Source organism: Macaca mulatta, chromosome 20, assembly GCF_049350105.2.
Source record: "Macaca mulatta isolate MMU2019108-1 chromosome 20, T2T-MMU8v2.0, whole genome shotgun sequence".
In the NCBI taxonomy this organism is placed as follows: Eukaryota; Metazoa; Chordata; class Mammalia; order Primates; family Cercopithecidae; genus Macaca; species Macaca mulatta.
The window spans coordinates 43773972-43800101 of record NC_133425.1 but is presented as its reverse complement, the minus strand read 5'-3'; the positions used below and the strand labels follow the sequence as shown (position 1 = coordinate 43800101).

Sequence of the window (26130 nt, the reverse complement as noted above, 5' to 3'; positions counted from 1 at the left end):
CCAAGTTCTTTAACTGACTTTTGGACTTTGGGGACCAGCATATTAGTAGTGTATGACGCTTGCGGCTAAGAGCGTTTCTTTACTTTCCCAACTTCAAGAAACATTGTTTGGATCTGCTAATGGTCCCAGAGGAAAAGAGCAGCCACAATAAGCAAAGTATTATTAGACTGAGAAGAGAGTCAGAAGTATCAACAGTTGCAGACTACCAATTTGCTGAGGGAAGCCGGAAATTAACAGCTTGTGTTAGTACCTAGGATAATTTTTTTCTGCTGAAACTTATGTTCTCAGTGGAGCACTTGCTTAAAAACTTCCTACCGAAAGAGATTTGCTGATGGTGGGGAGCTTGGAGGTGATGAGGAGGAGACGAGTCCCTCGTTTCTAAAATCCCATATAAAGAGTAACTGTTTTTTAGTTTTCACACAGAACACCATATTATTGTTATCTTTGAGACGGAGTCTTGCTCTGTAGCTAGGCTGGAGTGCAGTGGCGCCATCTTGGCTCACTGCAACCTCTCCCTCCCGGGTTCAAGCGATTCTCCTGACTCTGCCTCCCGAGTAGCTGGGACTACAGGCGCGTACCACCACACCCCGCTAAGAGTTCACCATGTTGGCCAGGCCGGTCTCGAACTCCTGACCTCAGGTAATCCACCAGCCTCGGCGTCCTCAGTGCTGGGATTACAGGCGTGAGCCACCGCGCCCGGCCAGAATACCATTTTAATGGCTCTTACATGGAAATCCAATCAGGCCTTGTAAATGTCTCAGATGCTTGCTTCTGCTCATAGCACCCATCAAAGAATTGCAAGTGACGTTTTCCTTTTATTATTTCAAGAAGTGGAACGCAGAGTCCCTAATCAGGGACTTTCTAGATGAGGATGGACACAGAGGAAAAGGCGTGCTTCTCCCATTACCCACTTTTTGGCTGAAACAAGCTTTTGAAGCTCGTCCCGCTGTTGCTGAAGAGCGGCTCAACCACGGGAGAGGCTGGGAATTTCCCTAGGGGTGGGGTCCCGGTTGGTGGCCAGGGCAGCCGCTTTCTCTTTGGGACTGAGTGGAGCTGGGAAGGATCCGTGCAGGCGCGGGCGAAATCAGCAGACAAAACAGGGCGGGGGTGCACGAGGCCGCAGCGGCGGCCAGCCTGGGGGTCTCATCCCTCTGGGCGACCCCTCCGGCCGGAGCCAGGGGTCACGCGGCCCCGGAACAAAGCGCCGCGGGAGAAGCCGCCCTGATCCGGCGGGCAAGAGCTAGCTTCTCGCGGGCCAGAGTGCCACGGGCCAGGATCTGTTGAACGCGCGGTGCACGGGCGCAGCAACGGTAGCCGAGTAGCCCCCGCACCTACCGCTGCCCTTGCAGACCCACACAGCGACACCCGCGGAGACCGCCGCCGGCCGCGCCAACGCCTGTGCGCCTGCGCGCCCGCGCGTTCGCGGAAGCCCCGCCCCCAGGCTCCCAACGCGCGGGGCCGCGCCTCCTCATGGTCGCCGCCGCAGTGTGTGGTATTTAGCGGGGACGCGCGGCGGGCTCGAGGACGCGCGAAACGGCGGCGGCGGCGGCGGCCAGGGGGGAGCCGGGGCGGCCGTTGCGGGGCGCGCTCTCGAGAGGCGGCGGCGGCCCAGAGTGTCCCGTCGGTCTCGGCGCCGGGAAGAGGCGGTGGCGCTGCCCGCGGTGGCGGGGGTTGGCGACGGAGCGCGTTGGTGCCAGGACCGGGGTCCGAGGCGCGCTCTCCGCCCACAGGTAAGTGGGGCCCGGCCTGAGGGAGGAGCCGGCGGCGAGGGGCTCTCCGGGAGGCGGGCGCCCAGGCCCGGTAATGGCGGAGGGCGGGAAGGGCGGCCCGGCCAGGGCGCGGGCAGTAGTCGGCACGGCGGCGCCTTTGTCTCGGCCGAAGCCGGGCCGCCCGGTCGAGCGCCGCCCCCCGCCCCTCCCCTGCCCGCAGCCTCCGCGAGCCGGCTCGCCCCCGCCCCCGGAGCCCCGGGCCCGGCGGGGTGGCGGTGAGGGTCGGCCCCGCGCGGCCGGGCCGAGGGCGGGGGAAGGGCCTCGGCGGCGGCCCGGCCCCCGCGCGCCCGGGAGGCGGGCCCGGCCGGGGGTGGCGCCCGGCGCGCCCCGCGCCCTCGTGCCGGCCTTTGTTGTGGAGGGTCCCGGGGTGTGCGGCCAACATGGCGGAGGTCAGCTGAGTGCGGGCAGCTGCCGGGGCCCTGCCCTCCCTCCCCACGGCGCCCGGAGGCCCGGGCCGCACCGCGCCGCTCGGCCGGCCTCGGTCTCGTTTCTCTGCCCCCGACACCCGGCTGGAGCCGTCCCGGACGGGGCTGCGCTCTTCCTGCCGCTTCGGCCGGAGGCTTCATTGTGCAGTGGGAAGAATGCAGCCTCCTCCCTTGTTTATGTCGTTAGAGAAGAGAGCGCGTGAACGGCGTGCCAGGGAAGCTCTGGCTTATTATAAACCTGGCATTTCCTAGGCTTCATTTGCCGGGTAGTTTGGGGTCCTTTCTTAACTCTCCCAAATTTATAACTTAAGAAAGTGAATAAGCTGGGCCTCACCAATGCGTAGGTATTTTTTCGCCTTCGGCCCTTTCCTGGAAAGATACATAATTTGTTCGCTCGGACATTCAGAAAAGTCTAGCTTGGGTGTTCGGAAAATCAGATCTGTGTAGCTCCTTTGCCAAAGTCATAGAGGCCATGAACAAACAGAGAGACCGTGGATACTGGATATAGGACAGTGCTCTGACTGCCCCTTCCTAGCAGTTGAGCATTTACCTTTGCTTATAGCGGGTGTCAAGGGTAAATTGTTAACTCTTCAGCACTTGGATGTTGAGAGCACGGGCTGTGAAGTCCGACTGTCTGCTTTGGGTCAAATCCTGTTCCACCGGTTTGTGACCTTGGGCAGATACTTAACATCTCTGTGCTTTGCTTTCCTTATCTGCAAAATGGGTTTGTAAAGACAGTGTCTACCTGAAGCCCTGTTGAGAATTGATGAGATGACAATAGGTGGACTGAAAGCAGTGGCAGGCCCATGCTAAGTTCTCAACAAATGTTTACTGTTAAGGCTGTTGTTAAAGAGCTAAACTTACGAGGTTATCTTGGCATGATGTGTTGGTATGATGAAAGTGCATAGGCCAGAATTTGTGAAATCAGGTCACAGATCTTTAGTGCTGGGTTTTTTCTTTCAGTGCATTTTGTTGTTAAAAAGGACAATATTTGTATGATAAATTAACAAACTTGCTGAGATGGTGGCATTTTGGAAATTGCTACGGCCAGGGATTTGAATGGCTATATCTTTGTGATTAAAAAAAATCAAATTGATTAAAATGAGGTCTCCTTTTAGCTAGTTTAGATTTATTGATCAGTTCACTTTCAAGGACTTGAGTTAACTAACTTGGAAAAATGGGACAGTGAATACTTGAGTGTATCTATGGTGGTATGTATGGTGTTACCATCACTTTTAGAAGTTACTGAAGAGCAGAATGTAGTGTGGTGGCAAATGTAATGGTCTGGTAATTTTATCTGGGAAATGTTGGCTCAAATTATGGTGGAGAGGATTTTAGTTAGTTGTTAGGACTTCAGACTGGTAGATCGTGAGACTCAAAGTGGATTACACAAATTGGTTGTGTAGTGTTTCATTCTGAAATTTTAAATGAAGATACAGAGTTCTGTAATCTTGGATGGGTAGTTGCAATTATATCCAGAATTTGTTCCCCAAAGTTTACTATGCCAAACAGTTTTTTTTGTTATTGGCATCTTTCCAACATTATTTAGTAACATTTAATATTTTAAACTGAAATACGTATAATAGATATGAAACGGATGACTTTTCAGGGTAAGTATTCCACAGAGTACAAATTCAGAAACAATTTTAATGTACTTTACATCTGTTAAATATTAATCTGTTCCCTCTAAGCTTTGGGAAGTTCTTACAAAATTGCTGTAGAGAAATATTCTTTCTTAATATCTGTAATTAAAAAGCATAATTAGGTTAAATTGGAGTTATAAAGAAATTATCTAGCTATGTCAGTAATGACATAGCATAACAAGTAGGATTTTCAGTGGGTATCGTGTTTTGAAAACAGATCTTACATAACTGGGGTAACAAAGTTTAGTAATTTGCAAAGTTTTAGGAGACTGCTGAAATTGTATTTTTAACCAGTTGATTTACACAATTTTTAAAGATTGGAGGTTCTTTGTTTAAAGAGATTTATTACAGAATTTTGTGGAATTCCCATATGCACCTTGTAAAATGTTAAAATCTGGATATTTTTGGTACAGCCCTCTCTTTCAACAAAATCTATATGAAATCCGCAGTCTTCCATCACCCCCAAAAAAATGGAGATGAAATTTTCCTTTTTACAATAAGTATCCTTAATAGTATTCTTCAAAATAGCAGTATTTCTAATGCACTTTAAATGATTTAGTTCCCATAGCTATAGTTACTGGAACATCTGCTGCGTAAGGGCAAGAATTGTGTTTTTAATATATATCCTCAGTACCTAGTGCTCAGTACATATTTGTTTACTCACCTACTACTGTCCATATTCTAATGACACTCAGGTCTTTTAATTTTTTTTGAGATGAGTCTCGCTCTGTTGCCCAGGCTGGAGTGCCGTGGTGATGTCATAGCTTATTGCGGCCTCCAACTCTTGGGCTCAAAGGATCCTCCCACCTTAGCCTCACAAGTGGCTGGGACTAGGGGCATGTGCCACCACACTGGGCTAATTTTTAAAAAAATTATTTTGTAGAGACCAGGTCAGGTCTTGCCATCTTGCCCAGGCTGCTCACAAACTCCTGGGCTCAAGTAATCCGCCCACCTCGGCCTCCCAAAGTGCTGGAATTACAGGTGTGAACTGCTGTGCCTGGCCTCCAGTCTTTTTGCGTACTGAGATGTAGACCCATATATCCCCTTATGCAGATTTTTAAAATTGACTTTATTTTTTAGAGCGGCATTAAGTTAATAGCAAATTGAGGGGAAGAGACAAGAGATTTGGCGTGTAGCACCTGTCCCCACGCGTGTAACCGCCTCCATTATCAACATTCCCTGTCAAAGTGGTACGTTTGTTACAATTGAGGAACCTACATTGACACACCATTATAACCCAGAGATTATAGTGACGTACATTTTATGGGTTTAGACAAATATATAATGACATACATGAATGCTTTCACCACCCTAGAAATCCTCTGCTACACCTGTTTATCCCCACACCCCCAACCACTTATCTTTTTACTTTTACTGTCTCCATAGTTTTGCCTTTTCCAGACTGTCATATGTGTAGCTGGGCTCTTACAATATGTAGCCTTTTCACAGTGGTTTCTTTCACTTAGTAATATGCATTTAGGTTTCCTCCACGTCTTTATGGCTTGGTAACTCATTTCTTTAGGGCTGCATAATATTCTGTTGTCTAGATGTACCACAGTTGGTTTATCCATTCACCTACTGAAGGATGTCTTGGTTGGCTTCCAAGTTTTGGCAATTCTGAATAAAGCTGTTATAAACATCCATTTGCAGGTTTTTGTGTGGCCATGGGTTTTTAACTCCTTTGGGTAAATGCCAAGGAATGTGATTGTTGGATCAGATAGTAAGAGTATGTTTAGTTGTTCTGTTGTTTGTTTGAGATGGAGTCTCAGTCTGTCCCCCAGGCTGGAGTACAGTGGCACAGTCGCAGCTCACTACAACTTCTGCCTCCTGGGTTGAAGTGAATCTTGTGCCTCAGCCTCCCGAGTAGCTGGGATTACAGGCGCCTGCCATCATGCCCAGCTAATTTTTGGATTTTTAGTAGAGACAGGGTTTCAACATGTCAGCGAGGCTGGCCTCAATCTCCTGACCTCAAGTGATCTGTCTTAGCCTCCCAAAGTGAAGAGTATCTTTAGTTTTGTAAGAAATTGACAAACTGTCTTTCAGATTGGCTGTACCATTTTGCATTCCTACAAGCTATGAATGAGAGTTCCTGTTGCTTTGTATCCTTGGCCGGATTTGGAGGTACCACTGTTCTGGATTTCAGCAGTTCTTTTCTTATAGGTGTGTAGTGGTATTTTCTTTTTCTTTTCTTTTCTTTTTTTTTTTTTTGGGACAGAGTCTCACTCTGTCGCCCAGGCTGGAGTGCAATGGTGTGATCTCGGCTCATTGCAACCTCCACATCCCAGGTTCAAGTGATTCTCCTGCCTCAGCCTCCTGAGTAGCTGGGATTACAGGCGTACACCATGCCTGGCTAACTTTTTTTTTTTATTTTTAAGCAGAGAAGGGGTTTTGCCATGCTGGCCAGGTCAGTCTCGCACTCCTGACCTCAAGTGATTCAAGATTCTCCCACCTCGGCCTCCCAAAGTGGGGAATGACAGGCATGAGCCACCGCGCCTGGCCTGTGGTGGTATCTTACTGTTTTAAATTTGCATTTCTGTGATGACATGTGATGTGGAGCATCATTTCATATGCTTGTTGTTATCTGTATATCTTTTTTTTGGTGGGGAGTTAGTTAAGGTCTTTTTGACTGTCTTTTTTTAAGTTGGGTTGTTTTTTCATTGGTGAGTTTTTGTTTGTTTTTTGTTGTTTTTTTTTTTTTGGAGACAGAATCTTACTCTTCTTGCCCAGACTGGAGTGCAGTGGTGCCATCTCAGCTAACTACAACCTCCACCTCCCAGGCTCAAGCAGTTGTTCTCATGCTAGCCTCCTGAGTAGCTCCTGAGTAGCTGAGATTAGAGGAATGAGCCACCATGCCCAGCTAATTTTTATATTTTTAGTAGAGACAGGGTTTTGCCATGTTGGCCAGCCTGGCGAACTCCTGGCCTCAAGTGATCTGCCTGCCTCAGCCTCCCAAAGTGCTGGGAATACAGGCCTGAGCCACTGTGTTCAGACACGTTTGCATATTTTGGATAACAGTTCTTTTTCAGATACAGATATCTTTTGCAGATATTTTTTGTGTTCTCTATCTCAAAGCTGGCATTGCCTCTCTTCTTCACATTTGCATTCATTCCTTCTACCTTTAAGAGGTCTCCTTTTGGTCTCTAGCCTTACAGTCAGTTTTCCTACTGCAGTTTAAGTGAGCTTTCTAATAGGTGAACCTGACTTAAAAGGCTTTAGTGTAAAGTCCTCTAAGTTCTTGATATGGTTCGTAAGTACATAGCCTCTCCTCGGCCTCTCTTGTTACTCCCCTGCCATTTTGGACTTTACTTGCAAGCCCCTCTGATCCTATTAAGCTCTATTATCTCAGCCTGGACATCACTAGCTGAGAAGCTCTTTGTGAACTCTGCACATTGAATTGGGTGTCATCTCTGTGTTCCCATAGCACTCTGCTCGGCCCCACTGTAACGTATCCTCCTGAATTATAATTTTTCTTTAGTTGTATGCCTCCCCAAATAGACTGTAATCTCTATGAGGACTTGATCATCCTTGTGTCTCAAGAGTTTAGGACTCTCTTTCTGGAACATAGGTGGTGCTCAGTAAACAGTTATTGAGTGACTGACTTTACACTGTTCTTACACTCTTCTAGCCTTTTAGTTTTGTTTTTACCAAGGCATACTGTTTCTTATAAACTTTGCCAGCCTTATTACCTGTGTTTCCTCTTTGCCCTATGTCAACTGGGTTCTTCTGTTCCTTGAACACTGCTTTAGCATCTATGTGCCTTTGCTCATAATTGTATTTAGCCTCTGAAATGTCTATTTGTGCTACTTTGGGTAGATTACTGAACCTCTCTAACCCGTAGTTCTATTAGTACATGAACATTTATTAAGTATATTGCTGTTTCTTGCCCCTGGCCCCTAGCCCCCAGCCCCCATGTCGTAATGCTAGAGTGTCAGTAAAATTAAGTGGCTAAGAGGACAAGCCCTTAAGAGTCAGACCTGGATGTGTCTCTTGGCACTATCACTTATTAGTTGTGTTTGTGACTTTTAAGTTCCATGAGAGCAGGGACACTGCCTACTTTGCATCCCAAAGCACATTGCCTAACACAGCAAGTGTTTATTGTAAAAAAATTAGTTGAGTAAGTTACTTCTCTAAATATTACCACTTACCTTCTAGTGAAGAAAGAAAGAAACAGAATTACAAATTGTAAAGTGTACTATAAAGGAGTCAAAGTGTTGAAGTGACCAGTGGGGTGGAAGGGAGACCTGGTGTCCAAGGATAAGGAGCTAGCCCTTTGAAGCTGGAAGGAGTACATCTTACATGGAAGGTGCAGCCAGATAAAAGCCCCATGAAGTAGGGATGAATTTGGACTGCTCTAGGACCTGAGGAGTGTTGCTGGAGCAAATGGGTAGTAGAGAGAGACAGGTTGAAGAACTGTGCAGAGGGAAAGAGAGGAGAGAGGCTGTGAAGTGTTAGCTTATGTTAGCATCTGGCTGTTCAAGGAGATTCTAGGAGAATACCTACAGCAATATTAGGACTTTTATTTTCTAAATGTAAACTATTTTGTTGACATTTAGCCTAAATACATATGGAAAAGTGCTCAAATCGTGTACAGTTTGACAAATTTTCACAAAGGGAACGCTATTGTAACCACCTCTCAGTTCGAAGAAACAAGGAGCCGCCACCTTCAAAAAAAAAAACCACCTCTTGACTTTTTACACCATAGATTGACTTTGCCTAATTTTGTGCCCTATATGAATGGAACAGTACATACAGTTTGTATTCTTTCATTTCTGTTGTTGTTGTTTTTATTTTTTTGAGACAAAGTTTCACTCTTGTTGCCCAGGCCGGAGTGCAGTGGCACAATCTTGGCTCACCACAACCTCCACCTCCCGGGTTCAAGCGATTCTCCTGCCTCATCCTCCCGAGCAGCTAGGATTATAGGCATGCACCACCACACCCAGCTAATTTTTTGTGTTTTTAGTAGAGACGGGGTTTCTCCATGTTGGTCAGGCTGGTCTCGAACTCCCGACCTCAGGTGATCCGCCTGCCTTGGCCTCTCAAAGTGCTAGGATTACAGGCATGAGCCACTGCGCCTGGCCTGTACTCTTTCATTTCTGTTTGGCTTCTTTCACTCAACGTTTTGTTTTTTGTGTGATTAAAGAGTATTACTTGCTTGTCCATGACAAAGTTACCAGCTGAATAGCCTTGTGTCCCAGTACTTCTTATTTTATTATTATTTTTATTTTTATTAGAGACAAGGTCTCACTATATTGCCCAGGCTAGTCTCAAACTCAAAGGCTTTAGCAGTCCTCTCGCCTCGGCCTCCCAAAATGTTGGGATTACAGGCGTGAGCCACCATGCCTGGCCTTTCTTTTGTTTTTTAAGTCGTATTCTTTTCGCTGACAATCTCAAATACTTTCTGACCAGTATTTCTAGAATGATTTTGTTTTCCTTAAATCTTCAGGAGGCTCAGCATGGTGGCTTACGCCTGTAATCCCAGCACTTTGGGAGGCCAAAGCTGGCAGATCTCTTGAGGTCAGGAGTTCAAGACTAGTCTGGCCAACATGGTGAAGCCCTGTCCTTGTCTCTAGTAAAAATACAAAAATTAGCTGGGCGTGGTGGCATCCCCCTGTAATTCCAGCTACTCAGAGGCTGAGGCAGGAGAATCACTTGAGCCCAGGAGGCTTAGGTTGCAGTGAGCTGAGATGGTGCCACTGCACTCCAGCCTGGGCAACAGAGCAAGACTCCATCTCAAAACAAACAAACAAAAAAAAAAAACCTTTCAGAACTTTAGGTTTAATGTTATAGACAAGGTATGACCAGAATAATGCTGGCAGAAACCTTTCATTAGATTTGTGGTTGCCCAGTCATGTTTGAACTTACTTGTTTTTTTTTTTGCTTATTCATTTTTGTTTTGAACAGGGAGTCTGGGCACATATGGAATGAACTAGAAAGAGAAAAACCTTTGGAGAACTAATTATATTTATAAAACAGATCTTGCAGTGAGAAATATTTTCTTAAGGAATTCAGTGCCAGTCCTGAATTTTGTAGAAAATATTTAACTGTACTTGGTATAGTTATTAGTGTCACATCGACCACCTTGGTCTAGTGATGGTTGGTACAGTAAATGTAAGTGTATACTAGCTTCTCTGCGAAGACTCTACCTTGGAAAGACTACTTCAATAATTTGTTTAACAAAATGAAGTAATCCTCTCCTTGTTAAAAACTTCTTCCTGGTTTCCTTCCTTTGTATTTCGCATTGAATTTTGCTCTTTTGAATTTGGCCAGCGCTCAGGCTTGTTGAGTAAGGTAGCTTTACTTTTAAAAATTTATCAAGGCCCTGATTTAGCTTTTTTAGAACAACTTCGGATAACTTGTCTATACAGATGTTAATTTTTGCAGGCTGTATTCTTTTGAGTTTGTGAGGAGAGGGGGCTATCATAAATTTTGTTAACTTTTAAAATGTTAAATTTAAGATATTTTTAGCCAGGTGTAGTGCCGGGCGCTTGTAATCCCAGCTACTCAGGAGGCTGAGACGGGAGAATTGCTTGAACCTGGGAGGTGGAGGTTTCAGTGCACTGAGATTGCACCACTGCACTCCAGCCTGGGCAACAGAGCGAGACTCTGTCTCAAGAAAAAAAAAAAAATTAAGATTTTTTTTATAGTATAAAATAAAACGTCTACAAAATATGTAGCTTTTTGTGAATAGGCTGGTTTTAAGTTTCCTGTAAGTATCCATCTATTTGAGGAATTTTAAGGAAAAAAGTGAAAGCAAGGAGAAAATCGGCTCTTGAATTCTGTATTTTATATTTTGTAGAAGTACTAGTAATTCATTAACAGAAAATGTGGAAACATAAAATGTGCACTAAAATTTTTAAGTGTAATATTTTTTATTGCCAATCATTTTATGAAACATTTGAGAAATACAGAAATCCCCCCTCACCCCCAAATGATTATTTATAATCTGATTACTAAAAAGTAACCGTTGTAGACATTTTAGTGTAGTCTGTGTGTGCTTCACATTTTTTTTGTTCTACTCAGCCAAAGATATTTTAGTTTCTTTGATCTGACCTAAATTCTTATAGTATTTCTCATGATTATCACCTCTAAGAACTATAATGTTTGAACTGTGTACTGTAATTTCAAACGATGAAATTTGTGCTTACAGTCTCTGTTTCTTACAGTTCTTGATGCTTCGTGTGACTCTAGTTCAGTGGTCCCATCTCTCTCTGGTGTCTGATTCCAGACTTGCTCTCCCTTTGATCCTGCATCTTAAACCATTAAACTACATTCTGCAGTTTGGATGTCCTTCCAGTTTCTTTTCTGTTTCATTACATGCTACATACCTGCGTACATACATGAAAATAGATACATCAATATGCATATCTATTATACTTACCTTTTTTTTCTTTAAACCTAAATGAAATTGTAATTTGTATATTCTGTGGCTTTTTTTCTGCCCCCCCATTTGAGACAGTCTCGCTCTGTCGCCCAGGCTGGATTGCAGTGGCCTGATCTCAGCTCATGGCACCCTCCACCTCCTCCTGCGTTCAAGCAGTTCTCCTGCCTCAGCCTCTCTAGTATCTGGGATTACAGGTGCCTGCCACCATGCCTGGATAATTTTTGTGTTTTTAGTAGAAATGGAATTTCACCATGTTGGCCAGACTGGTCTCCCAACTCCTGACCTCAAGTGATCTTCCTGCCTCAGCCTCCTAAAGTTGTTGGGATTACAGGCGTGAGCCACTGCGCCCGGCCTTTCCCCCCAGTTTAAACAGTTGATTCTTACATGTTAATAGGTCTGATATATGAGTCCATTTTATTTAAAAAAGGCAGCACAGTATTCTGTTTTATGGACTGTAATTTAACTGCTTTCTTAGGATAGGGCTGTTTTCAGTTTACTGTTACAAACAGGCATCCATACATACCCACTCCTTTGCCAACATGTGTGGATTAGAGGATAGACTTCTTATTTAGAGTCTCACTGTGTCACCCTAGCTGGAGTTCAGTGGCGCCATCTTGGCTCACTGCAACCTCCATGCCCGGGTTCAAGTGATTCTCATGCCTCAGTCATCACTTTGACCTCTTTTAGCTTATTATTTTTGCATTTATCTTTGTCTTTAAATAACACGCTTTTATTGTTTTTAGATTTCAGTTTTTGGCTTTCTTTGTTGATTTCCTTTTGTGACTTTAACTCTTCTTGCCCCCATCACATGTGCATACCCTTCTCATTCCTACATTCCTAATTTAGTTAGTAACACTGCAGTTTTTTATTTGCATTATCCTGACTGTCAAAGTTATTCACAGTTTGAGCCATGTAATAAACTGATTACTTCTTTCTCTGCATTCTTTAGTTTGTATTTTTTGTTGGTAATACCTTTTTTTTTTCTTCCTATTTTGGCTTTGTTTTCTTTTGTGCTTACTGTTAATGCTACCTCACATTCCTTGCCGCTTGTCTAAATGTTCCATCAGGTTGTTTGGATGCCTTCAGTTGCCCTCTTCTAGCATAAAGGTGTCATTATCTTCAGTAGTTTCTTTACCTTTCTCCTAGATGCAGCCTTCTGTTTATTGTAACCCTGTTCTCTTTCTTGGTTGCTTCCCTTGTATTTGAAGAGCTTATCTTCCGGGAGCTTCCTAAGAACATATCCAGGGTAGGTAGTATTTTGAAACCTTGCGTCATCATTCTGCCCTCAACACTTTCGGGATAATTGGGTATAGAATTCTAGGATATAATTTTCTTTGAGAATTGTAAAAGCATTGTTCTGTTGCTTTCTGACCCTGGATGTTGCTGACCAAAAGTCCAAAGTTCTTGTTTTCTGATTTATTTATTCACCCAAAAAATATTTATTAGAGCCTGTACTATGTGCCAGGCACTGTATTAAGTTTTTGGGATACATAATTGAGCCAGACAAAAATCCTACCTTCCAGTTGAGGACAGGGGGCGCCTATAACAACAAATAAAAAATAGTAAGTTAATTATGTAGTCTGTTAGAAGATGATACATTCTTTGCGGGGGAAAAGAATAGCAGGCGTGAGATGGACAAAGATTTAGGAGTACACAGAGGGGCAGTGGACAGGGTGCTGCTTGCTATTTTAAATAGAGGGTCTGAGAGAGTGTCATTGAATGTAACAAGTAAAGATTTGAAAGTTAGGGAGTTAGCCACGTGGATATTCAGGAGAAAAGTATTTTAAGGCACAGACCCAAAGGAGCAGCCTAGCATTGCCATTGAACAAGGAAGTCAGTGCAGTGAGTAAAGGGGAACAAAGTAGGAGATGAAGTCAGAGAGTAATGGGAACACAGCACCATATTGTATCCTTATACATATTGGCCCCTTATGGGCTATTTTTAGGATTTCAGCTTTTACTCTAACATGGGTGGCCAGTGGAGGGTATAGAGCAGAGATTTATGTCATCTGATATAAAATGGAACTGGATTAATTAATTGCTGTTCTTAGAACATACTAGGTGGTGAGGGTGAGAGGCATTGCTGGAAACTAAGACTGGTTGGGAGGATATTGCAGTAATCCAGATGAGAGATACTGGTGGCTTGGACTAGATGGTAGTGGTAGAGGTAGGGAGGAATGGTTGGATTCTGAATATATTTTGAAGGGAGGTACAATAAGATTTCCTGACTGTTTTAGATGTATGTTGTGAAAGAGAAGAATCAAGGGCTGACTTGAAGGCTTTTGACCTGAGTAACTGGAAGGATGGAGTCTCTATCAGTTGAAATAAGGAAGACTCTGAGTGGAGAGAGAGACTTTGGGAGGTGATAAGGAGTTTCTCTTTGGCCATCCCCCTGAAGGGGCAATTGGATGTACAAATCTGGGGTTTCAGGCAAATCTGGAGGGTTGTGTTTATTTTTAAAATCTGGGCTGGAGATAAAAAATTTGAAATCCTTAGCATGTTGATGGAATTTACTAGGAGACTGAATGAGATCATTAAAGTACCAGTGTACATAAAAGAACATCTTAGGGTGTAAGGGTGGGAGACAAGGATGGAAACAGGGAGACTGGTTTGGAAGAGATTGCAGTAATCTATAGGCAGCTACAATTTCAATAACTTGGGGAGAAGAGCAGGAATAAAAGGAAGCTGAGGAGTGACTGGTGAGATAGGAAAACCAAGAGTATGTGAAGTCGGCGAACAGAGTATTAGCAGGAGTCCAGTGATCCTTCAACTCTGTCAGGTGTTGCTGACAGTTCAAAACTTGCAATTTAAATACAAACAAAACCACAGAACCATTGAAATTCAAATTACTGATTCAGTAAAATATTGGATACTGTTGGCTGAATTTTAGTCTTGAAACTGCACTTATGGGGTTGACTTATGGTTGCAAAATTGACTGTTATCAGGAAGGTTCTTTTTGAGTTAAGCATACCTTAATTGCCCTGTATCATGTGGTCGTATGAAATCTTAATTTTTTCACTGACATATAAGTGCTTTAGTGGAAACCATGATGACATTTTGCGTCACACAAATGAATTATTTATGTGTTAGATCTACCTCAGTTTTTCTCTTTAGCTTGTGTAATTAGAGTACTATAGGACCAACTTAGAGCCTGTGTGGCCATAAATATGAATAGAGGCATTTAATTACATGGCTAGTAGGTGTATTCAGATGATTCAGAATGTGCTGATATGTTTTTTAGACTATTAAAAACACAAAAGTAAAATATTAAATTTTTAGAGAAATGTGAACTCCTTGTGAAACTCCTTAGTTTGAGGGAAATTAGTACAGGTTGTTAATTCTTGTGTTACATCCTTAGTTGAAGTAACTAAAATGGTTTGGCTAGAGTTTCAGGTGGTACTGCTTTTATCAACACAGATTGTAACTATTTCAACTGAATATAATTGAATTTTAATAAGGCTCCATGATTTTTTAAAAGATGGCATTTCTTTCCTATAAATTCCATTACTTTTTTTCTATTTCACTAGTAAAGAGTCATCAGTCAAAATGTATCGGACTCGCTAATGTGACTTTTTACCCTGTTTCTTTAATTTCTTTAGTCTTCCTAGCAATATGCTCTTTTATGCTTAGTGTAGTATCACAAACTCTATAGATTACTGCTAATTTTGATCTGCTGTAAAAATTTTTTTCTTTGTGTGTGTGTGTGTGTGTACATGCTTACCTGCCAGATTTGTCAGATGGAATGTGAAGTTGAATGTGTTGTATAGTAGAGTGTAGAACTAGGTACCATGAATTTTATAAGTAAGGTTTTAAAAAGCACAGCTTAAATGCCAAGATGGAGTATAAGAGCAAGTGTGCACTGGAATATTTGAGAATTTTGTATCCTGAGAGAATATAAAACATAAGGTAGTAAATGGTTGTATTCAGATAACTAAGTAAGTAGTATTTGAATGCTTTTATCTAGACACTGAGACTTGGTTATATTGCAGATTAGTTCGTAATCAAGACTGACATAGTTTCAATAATTTTAATTTCAGGTGTGTTGCTAAGAAGTTTCAAGGTTATTTAAATTTTTTTAGTAATGTGTGGTATGAAATAAAAAGTTGAAAAAGCCTGTTTGACCCTCTGCCTGGTTCTGTTGCTCTTCTCTGCTCTTTCGTCTCCATGGTACTCACTTTGCTTTGATTTCATATCTAATAATTTAATGGCAGACTTAGAATATGTGATTCTATCACTTTGATGGAAAGTAAAGGTTTAATTTAAAGACTTTAGGAAGTTTATTTTCTTGACAACTTTTTGTAAATATGGACAAGATGTTTTGAATGGTAAATTAAATATTTCATACCAGGGTAAGTAAGGAGAACATACATACTGTCTTTTAGGGTTATTCAAAAGAAGATGAGATTAGAGACAGCAAAACATCTGGCTGTGCTCGTATTTATTTCAAGGCGCTGTATTGCCCAGCCTGGAGTGCAGTAGCTGTTCACAGACACAATCATGGTGCAGTACAGCCTTGAACTCTTGGGCTCACATGATCCTCCCTCTTCAGCCTCTTGAGTAGCTGAGACTACAGGCATGTGCCAGCTTGCTCTTACTCGTTTTTTGTTTTTTGTTTTTTTGAGATGGAGTTTCACTCATGTTGCCCAGACTGGAGTGCAATGGTGCAATTTTGCTCACTGCAACCTCCCCTTCCCGGGTTCAAGCGATTCTTGTGCCTCAGCCTCCTGAGTAGCTGGGATTACAGGCACCTGCCACCACACCTGGCTGATTTTGGTATTTTTAGTAGAGACAAGTTTTCACCACGTTGGCCAGGCGGATCTCAAACTCCTGACCTCAAGTGATCCCGCCAGCCTTGACCTTCCAAAGTTGTTGGGATTACAGGTGGGAGCCACCACACCTGGCCTTGAAATCTATTTTCTTAAGTAAGGTGGGGATAAATGTCTAACTTTGGTCTTTGGAAAGGTTAAATGAGAACATATGTAAACCATTGAGGAGTATACCTGGCACTTAGTAGGTGCTTAATACGTATTTGGGGCAGTTCTTCATTAATGAGAATAAAGGGAAGTCTCCACTTTGCCTCTGTGTTTAGACAACCAACAATCAAGGTCCAAGGAAAGATGTGAAAATTAAGCATGAAAACTTACATAGAGGGAGTTAAGAAGTTACAAGAGTAATGTAATCAGAATTTATGTGGCTCTTCCTACTTAAGGGAAAGGGAAGGGAGTGGCCATTCTTGCCATCAGTGTCTGTTCACTTGCTGGAGATTGAGGATACCTGTATATTTTGGAAAATGCTTTAGCATATCAGAAAGTTATCTGCAAAGGGTTGAGAATGAAAATGGCATTAGGCTTTTCACCTACATCACTGAATAGCAGAAGACAGTGGGCATAGTTTACTTAGTTCTTAGGGAAGAGGGGTTGTGACCAGGATTCAAAGCTGCGGAATTTATGCGAGAGCTTCAGACTTAGACTAAGATGGAGAGTTAATCACTTTAGTAATCCTTTCAGAAACTTTCTTTGAAGTATTGTGATTACACCACAAAATTAAGGATTCAAGGGTAGTTAGGTTTGATTAATTGCTTTGACAAAGTTAGGAGTTTAGTACAATCTATTGTGCCTGGTGGGAAAGGGAAAGTTTTCCTATTGGCATGCTGAAGGGCTTGCATTGTTTTGGGGGGGGATGTTACACTTTATTTTATTGTTTCCCAGACAGAGTCTCACTCTGTTGCACAGACATAGCTCATTGCAGCCTTTACGTCCCAGACTCAGATGAGCCTCCCACCTCAGCCTCCCAAGTAGCTGGCTCTACAGCAGATGCCACCACACCCAGCTAATTTTTTTTTATTTTTTTTTTGTAGAGATGAGGTCTCAGTATATTGCCTAGGCTGGTCTCAAATTCCTGGGCTCAAGTGATCCTCCCAAAGTGCTGGGATTACAGGTATGAGCCACCAAACCCCATGTATATGCTAATGTTTAGCTTGGTTGGAAGCCTCAAAATAAAATGATTTAGCAAGGGGTTGTATTTTGCTTTGAACGCATTTAAGTCGGGATTTGCCTTTCCTCTGTCTTCTGTTGACAGCAGTTTTCCTGGGTTTCCCTCATCTCCAATAATCAATCTGTCTAGACCTATTAGTAACTTCTTCTGTAGCTGAAAAGTTTTCAGAATTATCTTCAGGAAAAATGGAGGTTTTAGGAAAAACATACAGTTTTTAAGAAATCATTTTATTGCTTTGCTACAGTTCTGGAAACTATAGATTGTTTATTGTCCTCATTATCTTATAACAGTGTTTGAGTTTTTAACTTTTGGCATTTTTAACTCGTTGAATTTTTAAGAGACTTGCCTTAATATTGTCATTGTGTGAGAAGCAAATCTTAAAATAGAAGCAGTGTTTAATTAACGTAAATTTAACATAAAACATTTTCTACATAATACCTGCCACAATGTCAGATGAGTTTGGAAAGCACCCTTTTAACCAAAAGGCATTCTGGGAACAAGAAAAACCTTAGTGTTTTGAATGGAGGAGTTTTATTTAATTAAGATTTCTAATGGAAAGAGCAAATTTGTAATCTGATACATGTACTTTATATTTTATTGTTTCTAAGAATAATTTTTTTGTTACTAGAGGTGGGGTAGTGATAATCGCATCCTATCCTTATTTATTTTTTTTTTTTGAGACAGAGTCTTGCTCTGTCGCCCAGGCTGGAGTACAGTGGCACGATCTTGGCTCACTGCAGCCTCCACTTCCCAGGTTCAAGTGATTCTTCCGCCTCAGCCTCCCTTAGCTGGGATTACAGGTACACGCCACCATGCCCAGCTAATTTTTGTATTTACTTTGTAGAGACAAAGTATCACCGTGTTGGCCAGGATGGTCTTGAACTGCTGACCTCAGGTGATCCACCCGCCTCAGCCTCCTAAAGTGCTGGGATTACAGGCATGAGCCACCGTGCCCGGCTCTTTTTTGTTGTTGTTATTTTTACTAAATTAAGAATAAACATGTTTTATTTTTTGCTCATTTTGACTGTTTTCATAGTTGTTAATCAGACTTTATAAAGCAGTTTATTGTCCCCTTTGGAAAAAGATAGCTAAAAATCACCAGTATCCTCATACAGATAACTGATTCATTGGTCTGATGTTGTAGTCCTCTTGATTTCTCACCCCATCCCTCCTATGTTCTATTTGTAACTTCATTTACAATATATTATGCTTTTTTTTCCATATCTGACTACATTTCTCCATTTTAAACTTTTATAAGTAATTTATAAAAGGAAACAAAGATTGCCACGTGGAATTGAGAATAAAAGTTTATCTTTCTACTGTTAAGTATGCATGGTAAATCAATGGCTGAATGCTCTGAAATTACTAAGACAACATTAAAGGCTGATTCTAAAATGTTTTTATTTAGATTGACATCTACTTAAACTATATACCAAACTGGGCTTGGGACGTAGGCTTTAGAAAGTATCGGTAATAGTGCATTCTTGTTAAGTTTGGGATTTTTGCCAGTTTTTGGATTCTGTGGGCTTGTCTTAAGGTACTTCTGTGAACTTTTCAGCGGTTTGTAAAACTAGTGTAAATAAATATTCTACCCAGTTGAGAATTAAGGTTTATTGTGCTAAAAATTAAATGGTGGTTGATTCTTGGCAGACATGTTTGATCACCTTTGCAAGCTTAAGGCATCTTTTGGAGTGTGTGTCTTGGAATCTACAAATTCTAAGTTTCTAATTGATAACTTGGCAATTAAATCCGGTCTCAGCTCTAAACTTAAATATTCTGGAATATGTACCACCTGTGATACACATAAATTACCCATCTCAATCTAGACAAAAGCCATTTGAGTCTGGAAACAGTCCAGTTTTACAGCTGAATAACTAGGGGAGCCTGGGTTTGAATCCAAGTGTAGATGACTCTAGAATGCTTCCACTTTTCTAACTTAATTAAGTAGAGGGGCCTGTCTATAGATGAGTGGTTTTCAGAGTGTGCTGTAAGGCTCTGTACAGATCTTTTGGAGTTTGATAAACAGTGAAATATCTTTTGCTTGAGAAATAATCAGTCATCTTTTTGTTGTATACATTTTGGTTCTCTCATAGTTCTGTGGAAGTTTCTCTAAAATATATGAAATTTTCTTCTCTAGGGAAATTTAAGACCTGTTGAATGAATAAATATTAGAAAATAAAAATACAGACCGGGCACAGTGGCTCAGTACTTTGGGAGGCCAAGCAGGCAGATTGCTTCAGTCCAGGAATTCGAGACCAACCTGGGCAACATGGGGACTCCCTGTCTCTACAAAAAATACAAAGAAAATTAGCGAGAGTGGTGGTGTCAGCCTGTGGTCTTAGCTACTGGGGAGATTGAGGTGGGAGGATTGCTGGAGCCCAGAAGACCCAGGCTGCAGTGAGTGTAGATTGTGCCACTGCACTCAGACCTGGGCAACAGTGAGACCCCGTCTCAAGAAAAAAGAAAAAAAAAATAGTTCTGGCACGACTGTGTCTATTTTCAATTATATTTCTTTTCCTAATGTTGTTTTGTGTAGCCTGTATTGTAAAATGAGGTTGAGGTGATTGGACACACTGTTAATAGAGTGAGGAAGTGGGTAGAGTTAAAATTTCTTGCTGAAAGTGGGTAATCTGCAGTTCCTTGCATTGGGTTCACTCCTCACTGCCAGCTCTTGCTGCATTTGGAGGCTGCCCTAAGCATGATGTAATGACAGGTTAAACCTCTGCACGCACTAGCTGATGCAATGCAAATCTGAGGCCCAGGACTTTATTGGGGCAAGGGTAATGCTTGTTTAAAAACAAAACAAGCTACTCTGTGTTTAATGAGGCCATTTAAGATGGCTTTCCCAGAGTGGGAAGAGTATAATCTCTTAGGAGGTTTAAGTAGGAGTTTAATGTGGCAGAAGTGTGCTTACAACTTTTCCTGCGAAGTCTTTTCACAGCGGGGAAGGAGAGTTTAAAATATAGTGCCCATAGGAGTAGAAATGAAGTGAGCTAGAATTGAGTAAATATGGTAGTTGATGCCCGGTAAATAGCTGTTGAATGAATTAAGGAGAATGTTTTCACTCTAAAAATTAAGTTTGCACGATGAACCGGGAATGTAGCGCCGGTGTGGGCACGCATTTCCCAGATACGCCAGATACGCTGTAGCTCTTAGATCGAACCGTGAGAAACTGCCGATATTCGACTGTTGTGACCTACCGAAAACAGCATGGTTCTACCTAATTTTAAACTGGTGGAAATGCTGAGGAAGGCTCGATGTCGCTGGGGTGGGATGGGGTCAACAGCGGGGTGGCGGGGCCCCGCCCTGGGCTGCGGGGCGGGGCTTGCGGGCACAGCCCCACCCCTGCGCGAGCAAGACGGGCACCGCCCTGCGCGCTGCGCGCCCTGAGCTGGCCCTGGCGCCCCGGGTTGGAGTGGGCGTTCCCAACGCAGGCCCAGCCCCGGCCGAGGCTCCAAATGGCTCTCCAGCAGGCAGGCTTCTGCAGTAGCCCCTGAGCTGGCTCAGGGAGCGCACTTCCTTCGCAGTGAGCGCGTCGCCCCCTGCATCCCCGGCCTCCACCGGAGCTGGGGAGCTGGGCAGTAGCCTACGGAGTGAATCTGGAGAAGACAAACTTGGGAGACAGACGAAAGCTTAGGGCACACTGGAGGACAGCGCAGCTGTGGCTCCCATTTTTGGAGATGCAGCCGAATTTGAGCTCACAGGGAGGTGTGGTTGCCTCCTGGGGATGGGAAGGCTTCCTTTCTCCACCTCTGTAACTCGTGCTTCTGAGAAGTAAATGGATATTTGGATCCTGACCTCAGACGCGAATTTGGGTCTTCTGTGCTTAGGAGCAGAAAGTGCCCAGGAGGGGCCTGTTCCTTTACTTCTTGGGGGAAACGCAATGCGCGGCCTGACTTCTCATGACGGGAAAGGCTACTCCACCTTCTCTGTACTCCTGGAGGGGAGTCTTGTTCACATGTTTACCAGCGGCCAGGACAAGGAAGAGAAAAGGTATTGACATTAAGAGGATAGGTTGCTGAGGCTATGAAGCTTGAACGCTATTAGTCAGTGGAACCTGTCTGGCTTAGGGAATGGCTGCAGCAGAATCCAGCCGTTTCCGAGGTTCTCAGTCATGTTTCATTTGGGTTGCTGTGCTTTTTTATGTTTAAATCAAACTTCAGGTTACGTCATGACTTCTGCAGGGCTGTCCTTAGTTCCTACTGCAGGGCGGCTGTGTGGTTGGGATTCCTTTTCTGTTTCAAGATGGAGCTGGGTTCCACCCTTGGAGCTTTGAGAGGCTTTAGCAGTTGCTGTCCTGTAATACCTCCATTCACAAGAAATACCGTTCACATTTCAGTTCTTTTTCACACTTTGAATAGGAGTTAAAATGTGCTTTCTATAGTGTTTGGAAAATGGTAAAGATGTATTGTGAGCCTGAACTGTTGATGATAAATGTATAACTATTGCTAGGTCAAGAAATTGTGAACAACAGTGTTTTTCTCGGTCTCTAGCTATGTTGTGTTAAATATAAACTGAGTTTACTGCCCTTGGATGTGATTCCTTGGTTTGGTTTAGTAATCTGAAAGGCATTGGTTGACTAGACTGTTTTGTGCCCAAGGAACCACTTTGTAATTGTTATGCTGCTTACTGAAGTAAACTGGACCATGCAGTAGGCATACAGCATACAGCCAGGGTGTTTTGGCAATACTGAGCCCACTGTTTTACAAGTGACATAAAATGGATGTCATATGTACAAAGAATCTACTCAGAGGGAAACTGGATTACAGGAGAGCTCCTTTATAGTCCTTTGTCAGGGGACAGAACACCTGGGTCACACTGGGCTTCAGATGAGAGTTGATTCATGTTCTGAGTCCGTATGATGAGACACATTATGATGGAATTCTGTCACTTTTGTTGCCTCTTGAACTTTAAAATATCCTTTTAGTGATGTGGAATTAATCTTTATTTTTCCTTCACCCTAAGCCCTCATTTAAGCTATCAGTTGGTAACCACTTGGGTAATCTAGAAACCAAGTTGCATTTACTTGGTCACATTGGTAACCAACATTGTTTCTTAAAAGTTCCCTGCAACAGAATAATGACTATAATTGAATTAAAACATTAATTTTGAAGCTTTAATTTTGTAATATGGCTTAGTGGCCGGGCGCAGTGGCCAATGCCTGTAATCCCAGCACTTTGGGACGCCGAGGCCGGGGAATCACGAGGTCAGGAGTTTGAGACCAGCCATGGTGAAACCCCGTCTCTACTAAAAATACAAAAATTAGTCGGGCATGGTGGTAGGCACTTGTAATCCCAGCTGCTTTTGAGGCTGAGGCAGGAGAATTGCTTGAACCTGGGAGGCAGAGGTTGCAGTGAGCAGGCACCATTGTACTCCGGCCTGGGCAACAAGAGCAAAACTCCATCTCAAAAAAAAAAAAAAAAAAAAAAGAATATGGCTTAGTAGAGTTACTAGGAGTGCACTCTTAGGACATCGACTGATCTTTTTTTCCACCCCCAAGACAAATAGTGGCCTGCAATATCCCAGCCCAGGTAGCTTCCTGGGAAAAGTTGCTTGTTTTATGTTTGACTCAGCTTGACTAGTTACATTGTCGATTATTTCTTCCAGATGACATTTACTTGTTAAATAACGTTGATTACTCTGCTGATGAATGTTTCAGCAACGCTGGAGAACCCTAGGCTGCAAGGGGTTCTTCACCTGTTGACTTCATCCCCCACCCCCAGTATGGTATATTATCTCTGCCGTGCTATCATCTTTATTCTTTCCTTTTTCACTGTCTCTTCCTGACTCTCCTCCTTTGTTCATTATGTCTGATACATATTGTGGATTGAAAGTGGAACAGAAAGATGTACTTTCTCTACCAGACTAAAAAGTTTTGAGATGGCCCTCCATTTCTCCTATGTCTCCCTTCACCTTTGTTGTGTGTTTATTTTTATATTTTTGCTACCTTCACTAGCGAGTACATCCCCTCACTCTTGAGGTGAGCACTAATCAGTAAGAAATAAGATTAATACCTGGCTGATGATAATTTGGGGGGAAGACTTAATTAGGTAAAGATGGATAATGGGATGGCAGCAGACCTTTCCCCTTGTGACCCCTCCCCTCATTCCCAAAGTACACCTCTAGAGTAGATAATGGCTTACCATTAAGAAGAGTTAATGGAAGGTTCTCTGATTCTTTGGCATTGGAACTACACTTGTCCCGCGGTATCCTCGGAAGATTAGTTCTAGGACCCCCTTCCCCATACCAAAACCTGAGGATGCTCAAGTCCCTGATAGAAAATGGTGTCGTATATGTATGTGCATATTCTCCTGTATAATTTAAATTATCTCTGGATTACTTAATACAATGTAAATAATACGTAAATAGTTGTTATAGACTGTATTTTAAAAATTTTGTATTATTTGTAAATTTTTCTGAATATTTTCAATCCATGGCTGTGGTGAAGTCCTTGGATGCAGACCGTGTGAATACAGAGTGCCGATTTTATCCAGGACTTCACCTGTAACTCCCTATACCTATCAATAGCTGACTCCAAATTAGAAAGAAATAAGAGTAAGGGAGTCTCAGGGAGAGAGTCCTAGCAAAACGGATTCGATTAAACTTCAGTTCCTTGTATAGTTTCTCTAGTTGTTTATGGTCCATCTTCTATTTTAGCATTTATTATTCCATGTAGTCTATCCAAAGACGATTAAGGGAGTTCCAAATGTTTTCCGGAATATTTTGAAAAGAGAGCTTATCCAGTGTACAGATCCTAATAAAGTGCACATTCAGTGTAATTTTATTTTTTAGTATGTTACTTTTTAAATTCTATTTATTTTTCTTTCTCTTTTGCTCAGTAAATTTTGCATGAAACTTTAAAAGTACTTCTGGCATGTAAACATTATTTGTAAAATAAGTCATGGTTATAATTATTTTTCTCCTGCCTCCTTATGTATTTATTTCAGAAATGAGCCGTCAGACTGCTACAGCATTACCTACTGGTACCTCGAAGTGTCCACCATCCCAGAGGGTACCTGCCCTGACTGGCACAACTGCATCCAACAATGACTTGGCGAGTCTTTTTGAGTGTCCAGTCTGCTTTGACTATGTGTTACCACCCATTCTTCAATGTCAGAGTGGCCATCTTGTTTGTAGCAACTGTCGCCCAAAGCTCACATGTTGTCCAACTTGCCGGGGCCCTTTGGGATCCATTCGCAACTTGGCTATGGAGAAAGTGGCTAATTCAGTACTTTTCCCCTGTAAATATGCCTCTTCTGGATGTGAAATAACTCTGCCACACACAGAAAAAGCAGACCACGAAGAGCTCTGTGAGTTTAGGCCTTATTCCTGTCCGTGCCCTGGTGCTTCCTGTAAATGGCAAGGCTCTTTGGATGCTGTAATGCCCCATCTGATGCATCAGCATAAGTCCATTACAACCCTACAGGGAGAGGATATAGTTTTCCTTGCTACAGACATTAATCTTCCTGGTGCTGTTGACTGGGTGATGATGCAGTCCTGTTTTGGCTTTCACTTCATGTTAGTCTTGGAGAAACAGGAAAAATACGATGGTCACCAGCAGTTCTTTGCAATTGTACAGCTGATAGGAACACGCAAGCAAGCTGAAAATTTTGCTTACCGACTTGAGCTAAATGGTCACAGGCGACGATTGACTTGGGAAGCGACTCCTCGATCTATTCATGAAGGAATTGCAACAGCCATTATGAATAGCGACTGCCTAGTCTTTGACACCAGCATTGCACAGCTTTTTGCAGAAAATGGCAATTTAGGCATCAATGTAACTATTTCCATGTGTTGAAATGGCAATCAAACATTTTCTGGCCAGTGTTTAAAACTTCAGTTTCACAGAAAATAAGGCACCCATCTGCCTGCCAACCTAAAATTCTTTTGGTAGGTGGAAGCTAGACACATGAAGGTAAATGAAAGGAAAGGCTGTTAAATACAGGAAACAGTTGCATGTAGTAACACTAATATATTTAAAAATAAGTCAACAGTAAACCACTGAAAAAATATATGTATATACACCCAAGATGGGCATCTTTTGTATTAAGAAAGGAAGCATTGTAAAATAATTCTGAGTTTTGTGTTTGTTGTAGATTGATTGTATTGTTGAAAAATAGTTTTTTTGTTTTGTTTTTGCGTGGGAGTGTGTGCGTGCGTGGGTGTGTGCGTGTTTGGGTTTTTCTCCTTTAACTGACAAGCCATCTTGAGTGGTCATGGGCCACTGCTTTTCCCCTTTGTGAGTCAATACATAGTGCTGCTGTGTGCTTTTTTGTGTGTGTATTTGCTAATTTTTATTAATTTTAGTTTTTCATTAAATAAATTTGACTTTCCTTTCTGTAATTCAGGTTTTTCTTCACTTTTTTTGTACCATTTTAAAGTTAGTGTCTTTTGATATGCATACTTGTTATGGTAAAAGTTTGTAACATGTGTTCAATATTTTCTTTTCCCCCATTAATCAGTTCATTAGAAATATTTTAAAATCAGCTACTTTGTGAAGCTATGAGTTCCAGAAAGTAAAGGTGACATCGGAAAAATGATCAAAAGCTATTTAAAGCATCTGTAAGATGGTCTCTCTCTTTCTCTCTTCTACGGATGAGTCACACCTTTGAGCTTAATCTTTGAAAGGTTAGAGAATAAATTGATTTTTATAAGTACTGCAAATCAGGCTTTTGTTTCCTTTTTCAAATATCTTGGATAAATCACATGTTTAAAATTTGTTCTTGTATTTATTGGTTTTGCAAAAGAAGGCATCGTCATGCACAGTATTTGTAATTAAAAGCAAATCATTTGTTTAAAAAGGCAGTTTGCAAAAAAATGTTTTTGGTCTTTTATAATTCTCATTAAAAGAATTTCTGGCAAATTAAAAAAATCTTACTGTGTCTGCTTTAGCTCTAAGTTTGATAAAATCCAAAGTTA

At 42.3% G+C, this 26130-nt stretch overlaps 2 protein-coding genes across 5 annotated transcripts in view; one reads left to right on the top strand and one right to left on the bottom strand.

The window, feature by feature from the left end:
• Positions 1-1586: 1586 nt before the first annotated feature.
• Positions 1587-26083, top strand: SIAH1 (siah E3 ubiquitin protein ligase 1). 4 transcript variants are annotated; one of them, XM_077984036.1, is made up of 3 exons: positions 1587-1730; positions 17075-17154; positions 24159-26083. In XM_077984036.1, exon 3 carries the CDS (start codon positions 24161-24163, stop codon positions 25007-25009), a length of 849 nt encoding a protein of 282 aa, XP_077840162.1. In that variant the 5' UTR covers positions 1587-1730; positions 17075-17154; positions 24159-24160; the 3' UTR covers positions 25010-26083.
• The window catches only part of LONP2 (lon peptidase 2, peroxisomal), a 119199-nt gene continuing 118061 nt past the window's right edge, over positions 24993-26130 (bottom strand). Inside the window, exon 17 of the mRNA XM_028840744.2 lies at positions 24993-25112. Within this exon, the coding sequence (XP_028696577.1) occupies positions 24993-25112 (120 nt within the window). The remainder of the gene's footprint in view (positions 25113-26130) is intronic.